Genomic DNA, 24,545 nt, shown 5'->3' on the forward strand with positions numbered 1-24,545 from the left:
GACTTTGACCATATGTTATTGGAGTCCCCCTATGATGCTTTCATAGAGTCTATAGAAGAGGAGCTTATAGTCCAATATTCTTTCTTAGCTACCAAAAAACCCACTATCATATAATCATATAATACACTATCATAAATCCATCCAACAGTCCAGAGGCCATCAAATATTAAGGAATAACAGCAGAACTACTTGCCCTCAGACCATTGCTGTCTGAACCCTATCTGAAAAAAAAATGAGAAATATAATTATCCAATGCTTTATACACATCTCATTTGATAAGGCAATAGAGTCTGCCTAGTCAGTGTACCTTCTCTCTGTTCCCCAAGCACTGCAGCCTCAACTGATTTCTTGAAGGAGAGGACTCCCTTCCAAATCATGACAATAACCCTAAACAAACTCCTCCTTAATCATTGTTCTGAGGCCTAATCTTTCAGGCTTCCCAGTGTATAAAGGAATCACCTAGGAACAGATTTACTCTCTGTGCTGAGAGCTAAAGCTGCAATGTGGATTAGACCCTGTAGTCCCATGACTAAGTGTAGAAAAGCAAGCCAAAGCTGGTGTAGAAGACTAGGGGGGACATTATTCCTTTGTTCCCTCAACTCATCTTCATGTTTCTGGTGGTAAAACTTCATGGGAAGTCTTATTCCCAGTGGAAAAGCTAAAGTCACTAAATTAGACCCTTCTCCACTCCCTTAACCCCAGATCCTCCATACTGTGAGAAGAGAGCACCTTCTTAGTCCTTTGATCTGGCTAGGCTTTGTTACTTCATTCTTTTCCATTCCTTTCTCATATAAGTCATATTGGTTTTGAACAAATCATTTGTACCATATAGAGAGCTGCATTTTACTGTGCCCAGGGGACAGGAATAGAGCTGATAGGCTCTTTCTCTCCCTGTGTCCTTTAAATGATGAAATCATCATACTTGAGAGAATAGCTGGATTTTCCTTCATTTTACCCATCCTTAGCTAACTCCTGGGACAGGACCAAGAACCTTTGGGGGTTGCCTGAATTTTTATTATACAGTGTGTTCACAACTTTACAGGTATTTCACAAATATGCCTACATACCCCACAGACATACTCAAAGAAACTACATTCCCATTCCTACAGAATTTGAGAGCTGGAAGAGACCCTTCATGAGCATCTAACCCAACTTAGAATTGAATGGGAATCCTGGCCAGATCCTGCCTCTACCAGAATACCTCATTACAATAAAAGGCAGCCCAGTCCAATTTGGGGCAACATTGATAGTAGGAAAGTTTTTCCCAACATGTCAAGCTAAAATCTGCCTTTTTGAAACTTCTACCAATGACTCCCAATTCTTCCTGCTAAGATTAAAAGGAAGCATAAGTCCTCTTCTATGTAACAACTCATCATATACCTAAAGAAGATGCCATCGTGTTTTTCCCAGGTCTTCTCCAAGGATAGACAAATATGAACATACATATGCACTGTCCACTCAAGAGAACAACGCTAGTCATACCCAGGTGCAGAACTAAGAAAGAGGAGGGAAAGAATAGGTGTCCTTAGAAAGAACCATAGGAAGATATTCTTTCTCTGTGCCCACACACACACACTCCTGATCTCAATCTCTAGTGTAAAAAGCCAGTTCCCCCAAAACTGTCTGGCATCAAATTAAATGTGGCCTAATCAGGTTAAGTGTATATAGTTTATTGATCAGTTCTAGAGTCCAGGATAGTGCTAGACCAGCCCCCTAATACAGATCAGGAGTGAGAGAATTATGGGGAATGTACCTGGGCATAAGGTAGAGTGGGAGGGTCTGACTCAGCCTAGGATTATTCTTGATTCCCAGCACCTGAGGAAACTGACGGAAGCCAAGACTTCTCTGGGGAGAGTCGCTCCCATGGTGAGCCTAGGGTGGCCCCAGGGATCTTGGGTCAAACCTAAAATTTGGATCTGTCCCAGAGTAGCTCCTTCAGAGCTGGGCTAAAACTGACTATGGGACTCCCATCCTGCACCTTTATCCTTGAGTCCTTGCTTTTTTGGAAGCCTTCTACTTCTATGTTCTTGGCCTTCCCCATATCTGCCTCCTGGACCAGACTACCTTCCTGCCTTGTGGCTTGAGCCCACACTGGGCAGGTAAACGGCACCTCCTTTCCTGTGATTCCAGACCCAGCCAGGTAACCTGGTGCAGGTAACTAGGAGCCTAGGCGGCACTGTTCCTTTGTCCCCTCAGCTCATCTTCACGCCCACGGCCACCGTCACTACCGTGCAGCCTGAGCTCAGCACCGGCTCCCCTGCCCAGCCCCCCACCCCCAATCAGGTGAGGACTCCATGAACTGGGCTTGGGGGAGGGAAAGGGAGGGATAAATGGCTCCTAGGGAGGTGGGCACCCCTGAAGAAGGATACTGCTATTTGGGTTGGCCATTGGTCCTAGTGAAATCTCCAGAATTTCTAGTAAGGTAGAATTCTCAAGGAAAGTAGGAAACAGCAGTCAGAAGTTTCCAGTCCAGGGCCCTTCCACAGCTATGCTTCACTGCCTAAAACATCTATGTAGGTGAGGAGCTTTAGAATAACATGCTGAGGCAAGAGAGTAAGTAATTGTCACTGGGGTCCTTGGTGCCCTAAATCCTCTCTAACATTCCCTTCAATGCTCTAGAGCTCTGAAGTTACCTGTCTAACCCACCCATTTTTCCTTCTACCTTTCCTGAAATGGAGGGAAATGAATCTTCACAGAAAGCCTTACTTAATGGAAAAGCCTACTTTTGAGGATGGTAATCTGCCCTAGCAAGAAAGATGGCATGAAATAAAGTTGAACCTTTGGACTCCTGGCCTTACCAGGGTCTAAAAGCCTCACTGTGAAAGAGAAGATTCTTCAGGCAACAGGGAAAAGACTATTCCTAGTGGTGACAGGCCTAGAACAGAACTTGGATAATAAAATGTCCTATCCTGAACTTGGCCAACCCTTTGTGTCCAGCAGAGGGCACCAAGAACCATGATGTGTAAGGGTTATTGATGCCTCAGCAAAGAAAGGGCAAGAAAGGAAAGATACTCTGATTGCCCCAGCAAGCCAGTAACTTGCCCTTTTGTGCTTTAATCAGGGCAAAGGGAGGCCCTCAGAAGTTGTCTGTTCTGCCTAGTGGTAAGACTATCCACCCCGTAGAGCAAGCGGATATACATTGTGGGTATTTGCTCAAATACTTGGTAGCAGTGATGCTTTTCTGACCCTCAGAGGACTGGTCAAGGAGGGGGGCCCAAGGATATTCATTGGGGAGAAGGTATGGCCTAGCTTCCCCATCCTGGGTTAATAATAGTCCCTTCTTAGAATTCATTTTCTGCTTTCATACTTCTACATTCCTTTTAAAATCTATCCCATCTCCTATCCCCTCTAAACCTAAACACAATCTCCCACCCTATTCAGCTGTCCCTGGATCAATTGCTGGCCCCATAGCTTCTTGGCACTGCTTTAAGTGTACTGGCATTGCCTCTGCCTCCCATCCCCAACCCTATCCCCACTTGGTTGGTGCTACCCCCAGACTCCCACAGACCCCTCTTTTCCAGGTACAGAACTTGACCCTCCGAACGCAGCAGACAGCAACCACAACAGCCTCGGGCCCCACCCCCACCCAGCCTGCACTGCCCAGCCTGGCCCTGAAACCCACCCCAGGCAGCAGCCAGCCTCTGCCCACCCCCTCACAGGGCAGAAGCACTGCTCAGGGCTCCCCAGCAGGTGCCAAGCCTGGCATAAGTGAAAGTGTGGCTGAGCAACTCAAGAAGGGGGACAGCAGCAGTGGCAGTGTGCCAGGGAGCACTGAGGGCCGGGGGGGACTAAGCCGGATGGTGTCCCCTGTGGCCACACACCCCCTCATTGCACCAGGTAAGGCCCAAGACAGTATCTTGCTCCAGAAGATCCCAAAGCACTACAAGGTTGGCAAAACATTTCCATCCTTCCTTTCTCCAGAGAGGCCCTGGACCCAGCCCATCTAGGGAAGAAGAAAGCCAATTTTACCCACTTGCTCTGTTTCTCTGCCCCAGGTCCATTGGCCTCTTGTTTTATTCAATACTTCTAACTTGGCAGAGGAAATATTATGAGCTAGAGGAAGAGGAGGCTATTTACTGTTCCTTTTTACAGTAGACATGATGGAGAGAAGCCTTGTTTCTTAGAGTAATAATAGCTCTGACCAGGGAAGGCAGGTGCCAGGTCCTTGTTTTCAAAAGGTGAAAGGAGACTTGGAGGACCTGGGGAAAGAGCAGTCCTCTGGCACATAAAGAGCAGCACGTTTATGTTCTAGGCTTATAGGCCCAACATGAAGCAGCTGAGAAGTTGGAAAGACTTGGGCTATATGAATGAGGGCAAGTCACTTATCCCTCCAAGTCTTGGTTCTTTCCTTTGTAAAATAGGAAGTATAGTATTTTCACTACTTTTCCCCCAGGATTGTAGGGGCAAGTACTTTACAGTCTTGACTAAGAGACAGAAGCTATATAGTTAGCAAGGATTGGGGGCATATGTGTTACACTACCAAAAAAAATCACTGAATTTAGAGCCAGGGGTCTGAGTTTTAATTCTGACCCTGCTACCTAATGCTTGTATTTTTACATCTGTAAGATGAAGAGATTGTACCACTGACATCTTAAGTCTCTTCAGTCTAATTCAGCAAGTATTTATGAATCAACTACAAAGTGTGGCAGGTGCTGGGCATAGAAAAACAAGAATTAGGATCGTTACTCCCTCATGGAGTTTATATTTAATGGACAGGAACAGCATGTACACAGAAATATACAAAATATATAGAAAGGTATTTCAGAGGGAGGTGCTAACATGTGGAGTATCAAGAAAGGTGTCTGGGTGGAAGTGAGTTAGCCTTAAATCCTATGATCCTGCTGGCCTTTGATAAAAAACAGTGTCTTGCCACTCTGTAGTTACGTGCCTGCTAGCAAAATGTGGGTGTTTAATAAATATGGCTTCATCCAAAACATTTTATTAGTGACCTGGATAAAGATAGTGATGATATCCTTTATTTAGGATAGTGATAGTGAACCTTTTAGAAACTAAGTAACCAAACTGCAATCCTCACTTGGCATGTGAGCCATACTCTTACATACATACACCTTACCCTAGACAGGGGAGGGAAGAAGCACTCCCATTGGGCTGCTGGGCAGAGGGGTGAGTGAATTGAGAAATGTCCTCAGGCCTGTGTGGAGATGGGGAAAGGAGCAGCCCCTCTGGCATATGTGCCATAGGTTTGCCAACACAGATTTTTTTTTAGGGGATACATAGCTAGGATATTGATAGCAAAACAAATAATCTCAACAGGAGAAAATAATGAATCAAAGCAAATAAGATCAACTTAATTCAGGGAACCATGTAAAGTATGGTATTTATATGCAAAAATTTGCTGTACTCATAGAGGGTGGGTGAGAGAGGGTAGCTAGACAGCAATGCCCATAAAATCCCAGGGACAGCAAGCTCTTTAGGGGTCACCAGGATGACATGGCAACCAAAAAAGCCAATGTGATCTTAGGCTATGTTAGCAGAAGGAGAATGTCCAGAATAAGGGAGTGGGTAATCTCAGTATCTTCTGCACTGATCACATGTATCTGTAATACTCTCTTCTATCCCAGACCCCACATTGTAGGAGGGACATTGATACCCCAAGAGCTTGTTGGAGGAAGGCAAGAAGGGTCATTCAATCAATAAATATTTATTGAGTTCCTACCATATGCTAGGAACTATGCTGAGCATTGAATGGTGAAGAGATTCAACATTGTCATGTGTTTTAGAGCAGGAGTACTGAAATGGCAGTTGTCTTCAAATATTTGAAGGACTGTCATATAGAAGCAGGATTAGTTAGACTCATTCTGTGTAACTGCAGAGGCCATAACTAGGATTAATAGTTGGAGATAGGAAAATATATTTTATTTCAATACAAGGAAGAGCTTCCTAAAAATGAGAACTTCTCAAAGAGAGAATGAAGGGAAACATCTGTGCCAGAAGAGGTCAATCAATATTGTAGAATGGGTTCAAGTCTTGGCAAGAAGTTAGATTAGATGATTTCTCAAGTCCCTCATAATTCTTAGATTTTATTATTTTATACCTAGCAGGTACTGAGAGGGAAATCCAGGCCATAGTCCAAAAGGTCCTCATGATAGCCACATATCCCTATAATTGATCTAGTGCTTTTCTTTAAATCTGAGGCAACCCCCAAATCTAAATGGGGTAGGGGCAGAGACAGAGAGGAAGAGAGGATGGGAAAGAGAGTAAGGGAGAGAGTAGAAAAGAAAAGAAAGAGAAGAGAAAAAATCATTAATCATTCACAATGTGTCAGGTAGTAGGAAATCCTTCAGAGAATATATTTTGTCCCGAGGTTGCTGAGCCAGTTGAATATTGAGGAATGGAGTGAGGAAGGGAGACACACACACATTCTCTCTCTCTCTCTCTCTCTCTCTCTCTCTCTCTCTCTCTCTCTCTCTCTCTCTCTCTCTGGCTCTGTCTCTTTCTCTGTCTCTGTCTCTCTCTCTCCCTCTCTCTCCCTCTCTCTCTCTCCCCTTCTCTCTCCTTCTCCCTCCCTCCTTCCCTCCCTCATATTGACTCAGATTGATTCCAAACTAGCTATCCATTCTCCATATATCTATATCTATATCTATATATCTTCCTACAGCCTTCCCAGGCTCTTCTTGATGCTAACTGACAGGGTCCAAGGCCCCAGAACCTCCAAAATTTTTCTAGAGTTTATAGAGACATATTGGGAAGAGGATCCTATTTCCATAGGCCTTATTTAAGCAGAAAGGTCCATGTGGCTATAAAGGGTAAGGTTTGTGGGGTTGGGAGTCAGAAAGCTGGCCAGGGAATGCTATTGCAGCTGCCCTCCCTTAGCTGCCTCTTAGCACAGAGCACATCAGCCCCCACAGGGTTTTCTGACAGCAGCTGTGAGCTACAGAGGCACAAAGCCCCTTTCCTCATGGATTCAGACCAGTGGGCTTCACATTGTTCCAACAACCATAATCCCCTCCCAACCTCCCCCTCCTTTTCTCTCCTTCCTCCCTCAAAGCTCTATGGTCAGGGCCCCTACCCCCACTCTTTCCGAATCCATGGCCCCTTCCATCCTGAAAGATAGCTGGGGGAAGGTTTGGATAGTCACAAGGGCTGGGCTTTAGGAACAAAGAATGGACTGAATCAGAGGAGAGATGGCCCTTATAACCCCCTGAGAGGCAGCTTGGGGTCATGCTTGTCCTCAGCTCCACAGCCCCCTAGCATCCTATCCATCCTACCCACTGGGACAAAATTGAGGGATTAGGAAACTGAAAAGGGGAAATGAACTGGAGGGTGGGGGTAGCTTGGCTAGTCAGAGTTGGCCTTGAGCTGGCTGGCTGCCCCTAAGGAAGATCACCAGTGGGGGGCTATGGGGTAGCAGGGAGGAATGCAGTCTCCTAGGGGCTATTTCCTCCTAGAACAGGCTTCTAGTCCCAGCTGGGGCTGTTCCCACTGACAGCTGTTTGGGGGCAAAGCCCCTCCCCCATGGCAAGTTCCCTGCTGCTCTCGTCCTGTCACCTTGGCAACCAGGCTTCTTTAGGCCTTACAAACAGAAAAGGCCCCCTCTGCCTTGAAAAGCTTTGAGAGGGAGCAGAGCCTGGGGGCTTGGCTTTAGGGAGGGAGTGAGGAAGGGGGGGGGAGAGCTGGCTGTGCGGGGGGGCTTAACTCCGTGAGCCCAGAGCCAGCAGGATACTCCTGGCCTTGGCCTCCCAGAAAGCTAAGCCAAGCTTGACACCTGGTACTGAATCCCAAAGGACAAGGGTCCAAACACAAGGACAGAATTGGGACCTCAGGTGCACTGACTCCCTAAGGGTAGCCTCTCTACTGATGCTGGCTCCCCCTCCCCTCCAGCTAGGGGCAGGAGCTTACTTTCTGGGTAAGAAGCATTGGTTGGAGAAAGGAGAGTTAGTGATATCAGCCCTGGAGGATCAGGGAGAATCAAAGGCTGTTTTCACCCTCTATTTCCCAAGATCCCTAGCAAACTCTTTGTTCTGCCTTCTGTCACCACCCCTCCCCTCACCACCACCACTCCTCCTGCTCTTTATGCCTACTTCATCCCCAGCAGAGCAGAAGGCATTATCTGTTCATAATAATTACTAGATAGTTGCTTTGTTCCACCTCAGAGGTGTTGTCCCTCAATGAGAAACAATATCTGTAGGTGATTGGCTGAACAATTTGGGATTGGGAAGCAACACATTCTTCCCTATAAGCAGCTATTGTTGATTGATTGATTGATTGATTGATTGGAGTAAAGATGCCATTACATGAAGTTGAATAGAGAAATGGAAATCACTGCCTGTAGAAAACTCAGCTAGAAAAAGAATACAAGAATGGTCCTGGTTTATTGTATGATAGGATCAGACTCTTTGGCCTGAATATAGTTCTTTCAATACAGTTGTATGCCCACCAAAAATGGTTCTCAGGTGGAGTCATTGAACAATTGTACTTAAAAATGAACATGGGCTGTCACTTCAGCTACCCACCTTTAAGACTGTGGTGTTAGATATCTAAGGATCTTTTTCTTGAGTAAAAAAACTTTCAAAAGAGCCACATTGCTATAGAGAGGACCTTGTATATTATTTAACATCCCTCTCTGCTACAATTCACATGTGTAGCCTCACACAAACACACATGCACATTTCATCTAACATTGGTAATAGCTCTCATCCTTTGGAAATTTGGTCTACTCTTGGCTTCCTTACCAATGTGTTTATGCTATTTCCTTATGTTGTTCTTCCTGTTCTCTTTCCCTCTTCTGGCTGTCTTCCACAAAATTAAGTTCTAGGCTCTCAACTTTTTCCCTATAATATCGACTGTTCACATGATTTTAGCTATCTACTGCCTATATGCAGATGATTCCCAAATTCATATCACCCTCCTTGATCTCAGTTGCACCAGGAAATTTATCATACTCACACATCAATTTTTAAGTAGTTTATAGTTTTCTTCCCCAGATAGACCTCTCCCCAGATTTCCTTATTGTGCACATCACCACTCTTCATTTCAGATTTTCCAACCCAATTTCCCAATTGCTCTGCACCTTAAAGTCTAAAAGTTGGAAGGAACCTTGGAGTCCACCTAGTTTAGCATATAGCTGAATAAGAATTTCTCCAACAATACCCAATAAAAGATCATCCAACCTTGGCTTAAATACCTCTAAGGAGGATTAGTGTACATCCCTTTGGGGCAATCCATTCTGGTTTTGTGTAGCTCAAAAGTTAATTGCAGGGGGCAGCTGGGTAGCTCAGTGGATTGAGAGCCAGGCCTAGAGATGAGAGGTCCTAGGTTCAAATCTGGCCTCAGACACTTCCCAGATGTGTGACCCTGAGCAAGTCACTTAACCCCCATTGCCTAACCCTTACCACTCTTCTGCCTTGGAACCAATACACAGTATTGATTCCAAGACAGAAAGTAAGAGTTCAAAATAAAAAGTTAATTGCCCTTTGCTTCCCTTTTCCTTCATTATTTTACATCCATTTCATCAAGTCCAAGTGATACACTGTATAGACAATCAGATCTAGCCCTCTTTCTTTTGCCACAGCCATCACCAAATTCTAGGCTTCCTTAATGATGTGCCTGGATGACTATATTCAGCACCTTCTGAATGATTAGAGCTTGGTCCCCAAAGGAATCAATCCCTTTGTGACTTACTTTTCTCATCTGAAAAATGGGGAAGATAATTCTCATCTATGTGGTATTGAAAAGTTTCCATGAAGTTGTTGTGATCAGTATTTCACAGCAATGCAGAGAAATAGTGCTTTGTATTTCTTTCCTGATTCCCCCACGATGTCTTCTAAAGGGTGCCCTGGCTGGCTGCTCAGTTCCCCCCTTTCCAGTACCCCAGGACATTTTTTGCATGCTCCACCTCTCTGTCTAGCCACTCAAGGCCAGCTCTTCTTCCTCCCTCTGCTTTCTGAGGTAATTGGGGGGGAGGGGTTCACAGGCAGCTTGAAGTTGCACTTTGGGCACACAATCTCGAAAGCGTTTGCCAGTGCTGGCCTAGACAGTACAGTACAGTTCAACAAGTTTAGATGAGATATAACCTTTGCTCTAATGAATCTTATAGTCTAGTACTCAGATAACTATAGTATGTAAATAATAATAGCATTTTATAGTTTTAAGCCTTGTAAGGCACTTTACACAAAACACATTATCTCATGGCCCAAGCAGTTAATATACTTATTTTACAGATGAGAAAACTGAGACTCACATATTAATAAATAGTGGATAGAGTGCTAGACCTGGTTGTAGGAAGACCTAAAAAACCCTTATATGCCAAGTCCTACATCAGACACTTATTAATTTCATGATGCTGGGCAAGTCACTTTACTTCTGTCTGCCTTTAATAACTCGTCTGTAAATTGAGGTGATAATAACATTTACTTCCTAGAGTCATTGTGAAAATAAATTTAGATAACATTTGTGATGTGCTTAGCAAACCTTAAGGCACTTCATAAATAGTAACTATTGTTGTTGTTGTTATTATAATTACCAATAATAAATATGAGGCAGGATTCAAACCCGTTTTCTTCACTTTAAGACCAGAATTTTATCCACTAAGCCACATGATGACTACATTAGAGAAGTTCAGAGCAAAGTACAGTATGAAGTCAATTCTGACCATGCAGAATAAAAGGCCTTTTGTAGGAGGTGGCTATCTGAGTTGGACCTCAAAGAATGATATAAATTTAATAGGTGGAGAAAGAACACACATGGAAGCAGAAGGCAGATTCTCCAACCACGGAAGCAGCATGAACAGAAAGAGAGAGGCTGTAAGCTATAGTGGTAGTCTCTCGGTGTCCGAGAATGACTAATGTCTTTGTGCAGTTTCATCTACGGTGTACCCTCATGTGGCTTTGGAGTCCAAAGGCTGAGGCGCAGAGTTTGTGGCACATGGGGCATGGAACGCCAGTTGTTACAGGAGGTGCGGAAAACAAGTAATGTCCTGATGTTCCATGCTCCTAGTAGGAGTTTCTTTGTATTGTTTTCTTTGGTTTCGACCACTTAAGGGGATGACCCGCCAGCCGCGGTGTGCTGACCAGGTGTTTGTAGGGCAGGCAATGTTTGGGACACCTTTTCTAGTCCCCTCCCTTGATTAGGGTGAGCAGTGCTGTCCTAGAGAGGGCTGCTCAGTCGCCCAGGATGCTGCCGAACGTCCCTGCTGCCCTACAGGGCCGAGCGACCACTGGTCCGTGGGCCGCCTATGTGCAGGATCGTGACTACAACTGCCAGTGGTCACCTCCACCTGTTACATCGCCACTCCCCCATCGCCACAGTTCTTGAAGAGGGTGGACAGGGTCAGGATAGATGAGTGTGCACAAAGATACTTGTGCGTGAAAGAGATTTAAGTGGAAAAGTCGATGCACAGAGACAGTCCCACTCTCTCAGCGTTGGAAGCCTGGATCCAGTGGCACGAAAATTATTACATCTGGAGACTTCCTCAGCTGCATTGGATGGCCGTGCTGTCTTTTGTGCTCCAACACGCCCTAAGCACTCCACAGTGCTTTGCTGCGTCGCCCTCTCAGCCGTTGAACCTTCTTATTGGTTTCTTCCGCCTGTTCCGCCGAAGCAATCTTCACATGCTGGGTGAACAAAGCCCTGGTTCACCAGGGGTCTATGACCCGATGGCTACCCTCACAAGGTTTGGCCGGCCTGTCGAAGCTGTTGCCCGGGGTGTGGTCGCTGCCACATGCTAGCAGCTACTGGGAGCCACAAGTGAGAGGTGGGTGTCAGGTGGGGGTCAGAGGCTGGAGAGCTGCCCTAGGAGGGCACGACAAGCCCTCCATACCAGAGATACTACCCCTCCCTGAGCACCCCATACACCCCTGTAAGCTATAAGGCATACTTAGGAACCTCGAGGATGTTCAGCAGAAATGTGCTATCTCTGGGAGAAGTAGTATCGCTGGACAGAGAGTCATACAAGATAAGACTGGAAAGGGATAGTGGACCGTTATCAGGGAATATATTGAATGACAGGTGAAGGAAGAAATTTGATTTTATTTAATAATCGAGAACCATGGAATGTTTTTAATTAGAAGGATGATATTGCCAGATTTTTTCATAAGGAAAATTATTCTGGTAGTGGTGTGATGTTTTTGCAGGGAGGAAAGAATGGAGGTGCAAAGACCTATTAGGTTGGAATCTATTGCTAAAGCTCAGGCAGACAGAGAGTAAAGGGAATAGCCTATATTATATACTAGCCTAGAGAAGGGAACAGATAGATGCAAGAGATCACAGAGATAGAACAGATGGATCTTGGTAACAAAGGAGCAAAATATGTAGGGTGCAGGGAAGGGGGGGAAATCATAAGTAACCTTAAAGCTTCAAACATGGGAGACTTGATTAGTAGGGTTGCAACCTACAAAAATGATAAATCAGAAAGAGGACCAGGGTTTGCAGTGGGGTGGGGACAAGGAGATACTATTAGTAGCATAGATTTAAACATGTTGAGTTCTAGGCACTAATTAGAATGAGAGGTAAAAGTGTTAATAAGGGTTTATTAAGCACTTATGTGCCAAGTATTGTGCTTAGGCAGTTGTAAGTATAGGTTTAGCGGTTTATAGAGAGGTCAGAACTAGAGATAGATTTTGGGAATCATTTGCATGTAGTGGAAGCCATAACAGGGAGTAAGAAAGGGAGAGAGAATACAGATAGAAGAAAAGAAGGCCAAGGACAGAATTTTAAGATGAGGGGCTGACAAAGAAGAAAGAAAAGACCTAAACAGGTAGGATGGTAACCAGAATTATGTGATATCTCAGAAGTCAAGAGAGGGTTAGGGTTAGGTTAGAGAGCCAATCTGGAGAATCAAAGTTCTTCTTCATGACTTCACATACTTCCCAGCTGTCTGACTCTGGGCAAATCATTTAACCCTATTTGCCTAGTCCTTAACACTCTTCTGCCTTAGAATTCATACTTAGTATTGGTAAGGATTTTTTAAAAGTAGTTGAAGGAGAAAAAAGTATTCAGAATGTGGAGGCAATGAATAATGTTAAATGCTATGAAGAGGTCCAGGAAGTTGAGGACTGAAAAGGATCACTGATGATTAAGGTAACCTTGAATAAAACTCAATAGTGGTGGGGACTGAAGAGAGAAGGGGGTGAGTAAAAAGCATCATATATAGTCATTTTTTTCAATGAAGAAGAAGAGATTAAGGGTATGTAAGAGTTAATGACATTAGGGGAAATAGGAGGGATGGAATCCAAGATGAAGAGACAGATAAGAGTTAGCAAAAACTAGGGATATTACTTCCACCAAGATAGAAGAGAAAGGGTGAGAGGATTGAGTGGTTATGCTGAAATTTTCAGTAAGGAAGAAGAGTTGAGAGACCTGAGTGGCTTCAATATTCTTTCTGAAGTAAAAAGCTAAGGAATCTATTGTATGTGGCAGGGAGCATGGTGGTTGGGGGCTTGAAAAGAGATGAAAATGTTTGGAACATTGGATATAGGGAATAATATAGGGAATCAAGAAGAGAAAAGTAGAGTGATTGTCAAGATTTAGTCAGAACCCAACTGATATTCTGTATGGTTAAGTGTTAATGGAGAAAAGTGGGGGAAAGCTCTGAGAACCATAGAATCTCACAGTTTGGAAAGGAGCTCAGTGGTTATCTACTCCCATCATAAGTAATCTCTTCTCTAGGCTAAGCATCTAGTTTCTTCAACCTATACTAGTATAAGAAGGGGACAGAGCTGTATTTTTGTGCATTTCTAGGACGATGGCTCCCAGATATGTAATTAATATATAAAGATCTAAGCATCAAACAGCTGATCACAAATGATTGGTTAGAATCTCTACCCTAATGTATTATTGGGAACTAGGGAGTAAAGCCTAACTTTTCCAGGGCATACCATATCCATCTCATTCCTTTTTTTGGTTGGGTTACTAAACTGGTAGGCCAGGGGTTCTCAGAGGTATAGTATAACTAGATTTAAAAAGTCTCCTATGCTATTCTTATGGACCAAATAAAAAGATATGAAGGAGATAATATTGCATTTTGGCAGATTCAAAACAGGTTGAATGGTCAGATCCAAAATATAGTTTGCAACTTAATGCCATCTTGAAGGTAAGTATGTAGGTTATTACCCCCAGAAAGCTATGTTTGGCCCTCTACTGTTTAATCAATTTGAAGATGATACAAAATGGGGAGTGATAGTGAATAATAAATTCTGGATCCAAAAGGATCATAACAGGTTAAATCAATGGGCTGAATAAAATAAAATAAAATATAGTAGATATAATAAGCATAATGTCTTATACCTGGATTAAAAAAACAACAACAAAAAAGTAACTTCACAAGTGAAAAAGAAGTGTTCATTTTATTAGTGGACTGCAAACTCAAAATGAGTCAGCAGTCTAATAGGATAGCCAGAAAAGCTAACATAGTCATGGGTTGTACTAGTTCAGTGATGGTGAACCTTTTGGAGATAGAGTGCCAGGTCCCATCCCCACCCTACCCCCCAAACTGAGTGCTATGCCTTCCCCCCCCCAGGACCTTGTGCCATGCCCCTTCCGCACACTGAGTGCCAGGTGTGCCCCACAGGGGAGGAAAGAAGAGCTCCTATTGGGCTACTGGGTGGATGGGTGGATGAAGTGAGGAATGTCCTCATTGAGTATAGAGTGGGGAAGGGGGAGTGACTCAAGTGCTCCACTTCCTTCCAGCTCTTCCACCTGTGAGCCACCCATCTTATCCCCTATGTGCCCCCTTTGGGCTGCTGGGCAGAGGGGCAGGGTATGTGAAAAAATGTCACCAGGCACAATGGGGAGGGGGAGGGGAGCAGCTCCTCCTGAGTCCCTCTCTCTAGTAACAAACTGGGGGTGTGTGGTGTGGAGTACCCACAGAGAGGTCTCTGTGTGCCATTTCTAGCATCAGTGCCATAGGTTCACCATCACTATACAAGTTGAATATCCAGGACTAGGGAGGAGATAGTTCCATCATGTTCCATCTTGGCCAGACCACTTGTGATGTAGTTATGCAGTTCTGGGCATCATATTTTAGAAAGGGCATCAGTAAGATGGAGTTTTCAGTAGAAAGCTAGGACTGGCAAGATAGGGAATGACTGTGAGGTCATGCCTTGAGAAGATAAGTTGAAAGAACTGGCACTTTTTAGCCAGGGAAAGAAAAAAATTAGAAGGGATGGGGTAACTGAATTTGAAGAGCTGTTGTATAGAAGAGAGGAATTAGACTTCTTCCACTTGACTCCAGAGGTAGAATTAGTTGCTGTAGGTAGAAGTTGCAGAAAGGCAGACTTGGGCCTGATGTAATTACAAACTTCTTACCCCTAAGAACTGTTTCAAAGTAAAGCAAGTTTCTTTGGGAGGTGGATTCCTCCTTATAGGAGGCCTTCAAGCAAAGTCTAGAGGACTACTTGTTGGATTGATATAATAGGGCTTCCAGGTCAGGTGAAGAATGGCCTCCAGCTTCCAACTCTAAGAATCTCCTAAGTCCATTTGAAGTACAACCCAGTCTTATGGGATTCAGGGCTTTCATGGTAGATGTGAACAATTAAGAAAGAAATGTTAGGGCAGTGTAGATCTTAAGAAATTATCTCCACTTATGGTCATCCTACATGCTCTACTCCTGACTTGTATCTGGCCTTGAGAATGCTTAATTCCTAAAAATGAAAACTCAGCCATAACAAAAACAGGTTCATCCTAGCTGTGGATAAAGTGGTGGCCATATTAGGGTGAAATGTAACTATCAGTCTTTCTAAGTCCAGGTAGCAACCTTACCTGAGTCTGGAGGACTTAGGAATGCTGCAGAAAAGAATGGAAGTATTCTCTGGTGGAGAAAATTAGTGAGTCAACAAATACTAAGCACTTACTTTGTGTCAGGCACTGGGTTAAATAAGGTCTGAGGCAAAAAGCATTCCCACCTGAAGGAGCTCACATTTTAAGAAGGGAGACAATACATAAATAACTAGGTAACTATAAGACATATACAGAATAAATGGAAAGTAATCTCAGAGAGGAAGCCACTAACAGCTGTAGTAGGAAGGGAGAAGGGGGAGGGACAGAACAGACTTTTGAAGAAGGTGGGACTTAAGCTGAGTCTTCAAGGAAGCTAAAAGATGGAGGGAAGGAGGACAGCTCTCTAGGCTTGGGGGCCAGATGGTACAGTCACAAAGCTGGAATTGGAATGGCTGGTACAAAAGAGAACTAAGAGGCCACTGTAGCTGGACTATAACATTCCTTTCCCTGGAGGCAAAGTGTGAGATGCCTGAAGTGGTGGGAAGGGCTGCAAAATGAAAGAAAGACTTGAATTGCTGGAGGATTGTATGTTTGGACCTAGGAGGTAATAGGGAGTTTGAGGAAGTGGTTTGGTTAGCTATGCATTGGGAAAATTACTTACGCATTTAGAGACAGAAATAATAGTGCAGATCTGGATGTTTTCACTTTGCACAACCGAATGTGCCACATTGATCAGAAAGACAGAGATACTCCCTTTAGCAGTCAAGACTGTGGTCATGGTGTGGAGCCCTCTCAGCTGCTTTCATCATAGGCATCCCCATCACTCTTTACCACCATCACTCCAAGCTGTGGAAAAGGAAAAAGAATTAGCTTCTTTCACTTTCATAGAACCGGACTCTCAGTTGGAAGGGTTCTCCATATTATCTAATCCTTCCTGGAACAGGAATATCCTCTCCAATATCCTCAACAAGGAGTTGCCTAGTCTTTGCTTCAAAACCACCAGGGAAAGGGAGCTTGCTACATTGTAAGGTGGCAAATGCCACTTTGAGCAACTCTTGTTTTTTTGTTTTGTTTTGTTTTTTGCTGGTACTTATTGCTTATGACAAAGGGCCAAGTATGACCTTAATTTTTTTTATTTTTAAATTTTTATTTATTTAAATAAATTAAAATATTTTTCCATGGTGACATGATTCATGTTTTTTCCCTCCCCTCTTCCCTATTGCCTCCCAGAGCTGCCGAGCAATTCCACTAGGTTTTACATGTATCATTGTTCAAAACCTATTTCCATATTAATGATATTTATAATAGGGTGATCATTTAAAGTCAGCATCCCCAATCATATACCGTAGAACCATGTGATCAATCATATGTTTTTCTTCTGAGTTTCTGCTACTACAATTCTTTCTCTGGATGTAGATAGCATTTTTCTCATAAGTCCCTCATAATTGTTCTGGATCATTGCATTGCTGCTAGTAGAGAAGTCCATTATGTTTGATTGTGCCATAGTATATGTGTACAACGTTCTCCTGGTTCTTCTCCTGGAGGTCTTTCCAGTTCACATGGAATTTCTCCAGTTCATTATTCCTTTTAGCACAATAGTATTCCATCACCAACAGATACCACAATTTGTTCAGCCATTCCAATCGATGGACACCCCCTCATTTCCCAGTTTTTTGCCACTGCAAAGAGTGCAGCTATAAACATTTTTGTACATCTATTTTTCCCTATTATCTCTTTGGAGGTACAAGCCCAGCAGTGGCATGGCTGGCTCAAAGGGTAGGCATTCTTTTAAAGCCTTTTGAGCATAGTTCCAAGGGCAACTTTTAATTCTTAAGGAACTTATCTTTATGATATGAAATTCACTGCCTGACTTCCATGAGTCCTGGTTCCACCCTTGCAACCAAGAGGAAAAGGCTCAGAATCCCTGTTCCTTATGATAGCCTTCCAAATACTTGAAGATAGTCATCATGTCCCTTCTTCCTCCCCCACTATAGGCTTCTTTTCTCTAGGCTTACATCCCCTGGTTCTTTCAACTGAACTGTCTGTGGTGTGACCCTTCTTCCTGTCCCGGTGCCCTTTCTATGGCCATATCCCAATTTATAAATATCCTTTCTAAATCTTGTGGCCAGGACTGAATACAGTACTTAAGATATAGTCAGATCAGAGTAGAATATAGTGGAATCATCTCCTTAGACCTGAATACTGTCTCTACTCATCCATTTTAGATTACATTAGATTTTTTTTCTTGCAAAATCAAACTGTCCATAGATTTATGTCATCAGCAAATCTGATAGGAATTTGTCTTCATCCAAGTCACTAATTTAAAATGTTAGACAAAAGGGTTGGACTTTATATTTTATGAGTGTGATCGCCAAGAATTTAATTAATTCCAAAGAGATTTTATTTATAATTTATTTACAAATATAGAAAGAGTGAAGCAAGAAATCAGAGAGATGATAAGGTAAGATATTTAGCTTATGCACTAAGTAATTTATCTCCCACCCTTCTCTTAGCCTGGACAGGGAGTTAGTTCTTAGGTGGAGGGGCCTCAGCCCTTGTAACCAAGGCCCTGAGGATACAGGGAGCCTCTCTCAAGAGGATAGGTCTTTCCTGAGGCTGGTCTCTTCAGAAAAAAAACAGCAGTTAAGAGTCAGCCTTTTTCACTCACCATGTGTCAGTCCAGTCAGCAGATTCTTTATCAGCCTCACCAAGAAACAGGGTCTCAGGTCCAGTCAGCACTCCACGGAATGAAGAATTTCTTTCCCTCACAGGAAGTAACAGCTCCTTTTAAAGATACTTCCTTTGTGTCACTTCCTGGGTCTTCCCAATTTTATGTCTACCAATCACAGTTGACGCTCTGCTCTAGGACTGCCCAGAAGGCAGTCAGTGGATTCTGATTCATCACCCACTATTGCACAAATGGGTCACAGACCTCCCCCACTCCAGTGTGAATGGGGTGTTTACACCTTTGGTGATTGAATCTAAAATGGGCAGATCTCCATACTCAGCTTTAAGTAGAATGGTTACATTTATGGGGATTAAAATCTAAAAATAGACATGGGTTACAATTTAAATCTTCACAATCAGGGGAGAATTAAGTATTTCCATTGTTAAAATCAGGGGAGAGTATTAAATTTAATCTTCACATCGTCTAACCCTCATCTCTCCAGGCTGTCCACAGCAGTAGCAGGAGAAACTTTATTAAATGCTTTGTTGAAACCTAGGTTAATCATTCCCCTAATCTGCTGGTATAATTAGTAACCCTGTCACAAAAGGAATCCAGGTTAGTGTGGTATTCATCTCATGAGTACAATGGTCCTTCCACTAATGCTCATCACAGTCCTTTATATCTTTCTTCACTCTGTAATTCCTGTCGGTCTTTTCTCATAAGTAGAAAACCCACCCAGTGCTCTGGAGGGCTTTTTGTTATTGTTTTGCTTGTTTTTCAGGGCTACTGATATGAAATCTGGACTGTTCATCGGCTCCCTCATTCTTGTTCAGTGATTGGCCCACCTCCTTTTCTCAGTGTACACACCCTCCCTGAGGTCTCTTATCCTACTTCTGAGACACAAACTACTCTTAGGAAGGTGATTTGCTATCTTTCCACTTTAATTCTTTACATGGATCATGGAGTCCTAGCCACAGAACACCACAAGGAGAAAACTGTTGTTAGAAAATTGGACTTTTGGGGGTTAGCTAGGTGGCTCAGTGGATTGAGAACAAGTCCTAGAGAGGGGAAGACCTGAATTCAAATCTGGCCTCAGACTTCCTAGCTGTATGACCCTGGGCAAATCACTTAACCTCCATTGCCTAACCCTTGCAGTTCTACTGCCTTGGAACCAATACACAGTATTAATTCTAGGAAGGAAGGAAGGAAGGAAGGAAGGAAGGAAGGAAGGAAGGAAGGAAGGAAGGAAGAAAAAGGAAGGAAGGAAGGAAGGAAGGAAGGAAGGAAGGAAGGAAGGAAGGAAGGAAGGAAGGAAGGAAGGAAAAGAAAAATAGGCTTTTAAAAGTAGCAAGCAATTTGGAATCTCAAATGTGATCCAGCCCCACCTTCTCTTCTAGTTCAGTTCTGGACCTAATTCATTGTCCATCTTCATTGGGTATTTTTCCAATGTGAATATGGATGCTTTTTTTTGTATTAGAGTGGTTTTACCTAATAAGGCTTAGGATTTTAGATCTTGATGCAATGAGTACATTGTCATCTGTTAAATAGGAGCATTTGAAGAGCTCCACCATCAGTGAGAAGTCATTCTTTTGCTTATGACAGTAAATAGAATGGTTCTGTAGAAGTCAAAGAGGTCTCAGCATTATATGTATCATGGAGGAGGTGCTCCTGTCATGAGAGGTAGCCTATGGAAAACAAATGAATCTGACTAATATGGCAATATATTTTGCATGATTGAACTATAGAACCTATGAAAGATGGTTGCCTTCTCAGTAAGGGGGGAAGAGAGGAAGAGAGGCTGAGTTTGTAACTCAAAATTTTAAAAAGCATGTTAAAATGTTTTTACATGTAATTAGAAAAAAGAAAATGATACTAAACTAAAAACTAAATCAAAAAAGACTAATTGAGTGAGAGGTTGGTGTTACTGGCACTTCTGTAAGGGACTGCAGCTCATAAGAATAGTCAAATATCAGGAATACTACAGAAGTATCATTGATCAAACAGTGTGTCTTAAAAGTAGGCAGAAACTGGGCATGGTAGTATAATCCCAAATATTAAGGAAATGGTGGATCTCTTGAACTCTGGGGTTCTGAATTACAGTGGGCTATGCCAATCTTATATCTGCATTGTTTGGTATTAATATGGTATACCTTTGGGAAAAGGTTAATGCTAGATTTGCCAAAGAAAGAGCAAACAAGCCCAGGTCAGAAACACAGCAGATCAAAGTTCTTGTGGCAATTAACATGAGATCTGGGCCATGAAGAGCTCTTTTCAGGCTGGTCAAGATAAGGAGGCCCAGGCTTTTATAGAGAGACAGAAAAAAATACAAAGAAGGAGACAGGGGTAGAGAGATAGACAGAAAAGGGGAGACCAGGTCAGCTAGAAGATATTATTAGTGGTGAATCTCTAGAATCTTTTACTTCTTTTGTTTTTATTGTGGTGAATGTGACATCTTTCCCAAAAGTATTTATTTTGGGGTTATGGTTTCTGCTGTTCTAGAGTCTCTCAGATACAAAGTAAACCAGGCTTAGGGAGCTGTGCCATGATATAGCTGTTTTTAAGATCTAGCCTAGAGCTGCTGCTCTTCTGATAGTATCAGCTGAGCTTTCTTTTAAGCCTTCATCCCTAGAGAAGAACTGCCCAGAAGCAAGCCCTGGAACATAAAAAAAAAAATGCCACCCAGTATACAATAACCTGGTCACAACACAGCAATCCAATATTCCAGGTAGGGAGAGAGCTGCAGGCTCTAGTCAGTTCTGCCCCAACCCAAATTTATAGAAAGATAAGATGGGTTTTAGCAGGAAAAGGTAGTACTATCATTAGGGCAAAGAGAAGGGGATTTTGTAGAGTATGGAAAAGGACAAAAGTGACATTTCAGGAGTATTATAAGTGATTTCCTGGGCCCATTCCTGCCTCTCCAGGGCTGTGGGGAACATGATTTAATAGGAAGTTGGTCGCATTAACTAATACTTCAGCCATGGGCTACTGTCTAGATCCACAGCAACACCAGTACAGTAGAGTGAGGAGGTGTGTATAACATTCCCAGAAAAGAATATTGTCTCATGAAGTGGAGACAAACCACCAGCTTGCTGATATCCATTGTTTTCCCTTCATTCTGTTTTCCCTGGCTTTCTCCTTGCTGACTTTTGTGTCTTTGGCCCAGAAACACTGGCTTTGGGAAGAATTCTTTCACATTGTCCAATACAGTATTATTCCTAGTGAGGTTAGGGATGACCAAATGGATAGCCACATCTTCCAGGTGAAATACAGCAAAGACCCCTTTGGCCAAGCTTTAGAAAAGCGAGCCTTTGATTTGCATTTATCAGTTACTAAATCCATCAGTTCAAGCAAAGCAAGAGATTATGTAACCCCTTCTTAATATAGTTTGGCCTATCTAATGAATTAGCCTAAATAATTCAGCCACCAACCTACCCATGGGTATCTGGCAACATGATCACATTGAATCCTACTTGTCAGCATTTTCCCAACCTACTTACTAGGTATTTACATAATGGAGGCTGAAGGGAATCTGTATCTCTCAGGAGAGTAAAAGGTTCTATCTACCCTTATTTCTTAGTCCAGAGCACTACCCAGACAGCCTAACTACCACCACCTTGGAGTTACAACCTGCCACTTCACCAGGCAGCCCTTAAGGCCCTTCCCCCCCTAACCACCAATGTTTTGATTCTCAAAAGTGAACTTGAAACCATTAAGTATTCTGGATCTTAGCTGGGACAGACTCAGAAGCCTCTGAAAACTTAGGGACTTGGTTCTTAAAGAACAAGTACTCCTGTCAACAGTGTTAGTTGAAACAGTTCTCAAGAATGATCCAGGAGACCCTGTCCCACAAGGGTCTGAACAGGGAGTCATTCTTTCTAAATGGAAGCTATTCCTTCCTCTTCTTGGTGGCGCTGAGGGTCTCTTCTCTGATGTTGCATAATACAACCATTGTTGCACTTCTAACACTGCCAAAAGCATTGCCTAGAGCAGACATATGGTGTATCCAACAATGGCTCTTTGCCAATTTCTGAACCAGAAAGTCTTTCCGAATATTTATAGTATTTTTTATGCAAAGAGGTGACCCCACAAAGATAAGTCAACTGTCATTGATCTGGGCCCTAAAATAATCAATTCTAATATCAGTTCTAGTCAGGTCAGAGACTACAAGTCTGTAACAGTTTCAGAAAAAGAAGCATCAGAAATGGGTTGGAGGTGAGGCAGTGTTCTTCTGGTCTTTCAGCATTCTTATCAGAACCCCATTTTTTTTTTCAGGAAGAAGAGAAGGGAATTATAGCTTTGCTATGTCTCTGTAGCCATCTGAGACTGCCTCCCATTGATAGCCAACCTCCTGAACTAGCTGTAGTGATAGTCAGTGAATTCAACCTATAGGGGATATGCAAATCTAACTGTATATGAAATGGCAATGAATGGGTAATCTTCTTGGCCTACTCTGATAAAATGTATCAATACCAGTTTATATCCTTCAGTTTGTGCATTTCCTTGTGATTTTCCAGAGATTCGTGTTTATTATTTTTAAATTTCTTAATAGGTATTGACATATTTTTATGTCACTTTTGTCTCAAAATATAATTTTCTTTGCTCCCTTAATTAGTGAGCTGTTGCTTATAACAAAAAATAAAAAGAAGAAAAAAGAAAGCAATTCAGCAGAGCTAACAAGCATATCAACTGAATTTATGCAGCATTGTATATTTTTTCAAAGTCCCCCATCTCTTAAAAGAAGGGAGGAAAGTCCATTGTCTCCTCTCTACTTTGGAATAAGTTGGCCATTATAATTATACAATGTTTATTTTAATTGCCTTTTTCATTGACATGGTTATAGTTATTATGTGTATTGCTTTCTTGTTACTTTACTATGTATCAGTTCACATAGGTTTTCCCAGAATTCCCTGAACTCTCCATATTTTTCTTCATTTTTCTTTTTTCTTGTCTTTAACAAGCCTTATTTATTTATATTTAATTTTTATGATTCATTTTTTCCCTCCCCTTCCCTCCCCCATTTTAGTATATGTGCTCCCAAAGCAAGCACCATATTTTTAATTTCTTATGGTACAGTAATACTCGATTATATTTTAGTATAATAATTTTTTAGCCATTTCTCACATAATGAGCATCTGTTTTACTAATAGGTCTTTGCTACCAAAAACAGTACTGCCATTGAACTTTGATATATATGAACCCTTTCTGTCTTTGACTTCCTTGGGGATGTATCAGGAGCTTAATATTTCAAGACCCTTTGGATTGATGCATGGTGGCCTAGCTTGATGACAGAAATGTCCCCTTCTGATGAGGACATCCATGCCATTCTCTGGTTCATGCCAACACTGGCTATTTTGGGGTTAGAGGAGTTGGGGAAATTAGAAATCCATAGAAGGCCATTAGGGAATCTCTAGACTCCACCTAAAATCATAGCCCTGTGAACGACCCTTGCCTTACAAAAAGACCTACAATAGATGCTTCATTCAACACAAATCTCCTGTTATTTTTATCCCCAGACTTCTCAGTTGGACAGTTCCTCTCACTGACCTGCTGGATCAGCACTTGAAGACTTACCACTAAACACTAAAAAGAAAAAGTACATATCATGATCCATAACAATTAATTTAGCTCATTTCACTTTGATATGCCTGCACACCCAGTCATATAGACAAGTGGTTCTATACAGAGGCTGTCCTTGAGATCATACTGGTTCTCTGCCATACATCAGTCTTGCATCTATTTCTTCTATAAGCTGATTGCTCCTGAAAGGAGCTAAATAGTAAGGGGTGGGGGAAAGAGAAGAGAAGCTACTAATAGCAGAAGCAGCCATGGAAACCTGAAGGCTCTGTCTGGAGGGAATGTGGCATCTCCTAGATCAGCCCCCTCACAGAAGAACCAACACTGAATCCATCAGGCACAATTTAGTAATAGGTTCACTTTCACATTCTAAGCCGTTACAAACTTTGGACAGGAACATTGTTTGGAAAACCAGAATTTAGATCCCGGGCAGTCAGGTCAACCAGCTCAGTAAACCCTCTAACAGACAATAAGATTTGTTGCTCCTTATTAGACTTATTAGAAGCAGTTTGCCAGAAGCAGGCAAAGAATGCCTATGTCCAGATCTATCCACCACCTCTCAAAGCTGTCATGACTCCTGAACCCAAATAAAGGCTTCTAAATTTGCTTTTATTCTACCTCTTAGAGA

At 42.6% G+C, this 24,545-nt stretch overlaps 1 protein-coding gene across 18 annotated transcripts in view; it reads left to right on the forward strand.

The window, feature by feature from the left end:
• Positions 1 to 24,545, forward strand: part of PHC2 (polyhomeotic homolog 2) — a 212,797-nt gene that overhangs the window by 140,603 nt on the left and 47,649 nt on the right. For 9 of the 18 annotated variants that reach the window (XM_056795342.1, XM_056795337.1, XM_056795344.1 and 6 more), the window contains 3 exons: positions 1,813 to 1,866; positions 2,131 to 2,283; positions 3,522 to 3,837. In XM_056795342.1, the coding sequence (XP_056651320.1) occupies positions 1,813 to 1,866; positions 2,131 to 2,283; positions 3,522 to 3,837 (523 nt within the window). The remainder of the gene's footprint in view (positions 1 to 1,812; positions 1,867 to 2,130; positions 2,284 to 3,521; positions 3,838 to 24,545) is intronic. The other 9 variants (XM_056795349.1, XM_056795346.1, XM_056795350.1 and 6 more) reach the window with 3 other exon arrangements.

Source organism: Monodelphis domestica, chromosome 4 (genome assembly GCF_027887165.1).
Source record: "Monodelphis domestica isolate mMonDom1 chromosome 4, mMonDom1.pri, whole genome shotgun sequence".
In the NCBI taxonomy this organism is placed as follows: domain Eukaryota; kingdom Metazoa; phylum Chordata; class Mammalia; order Didelphimorphia; family Didelphidae; genus Monodelphis; species Monodelphis domestica.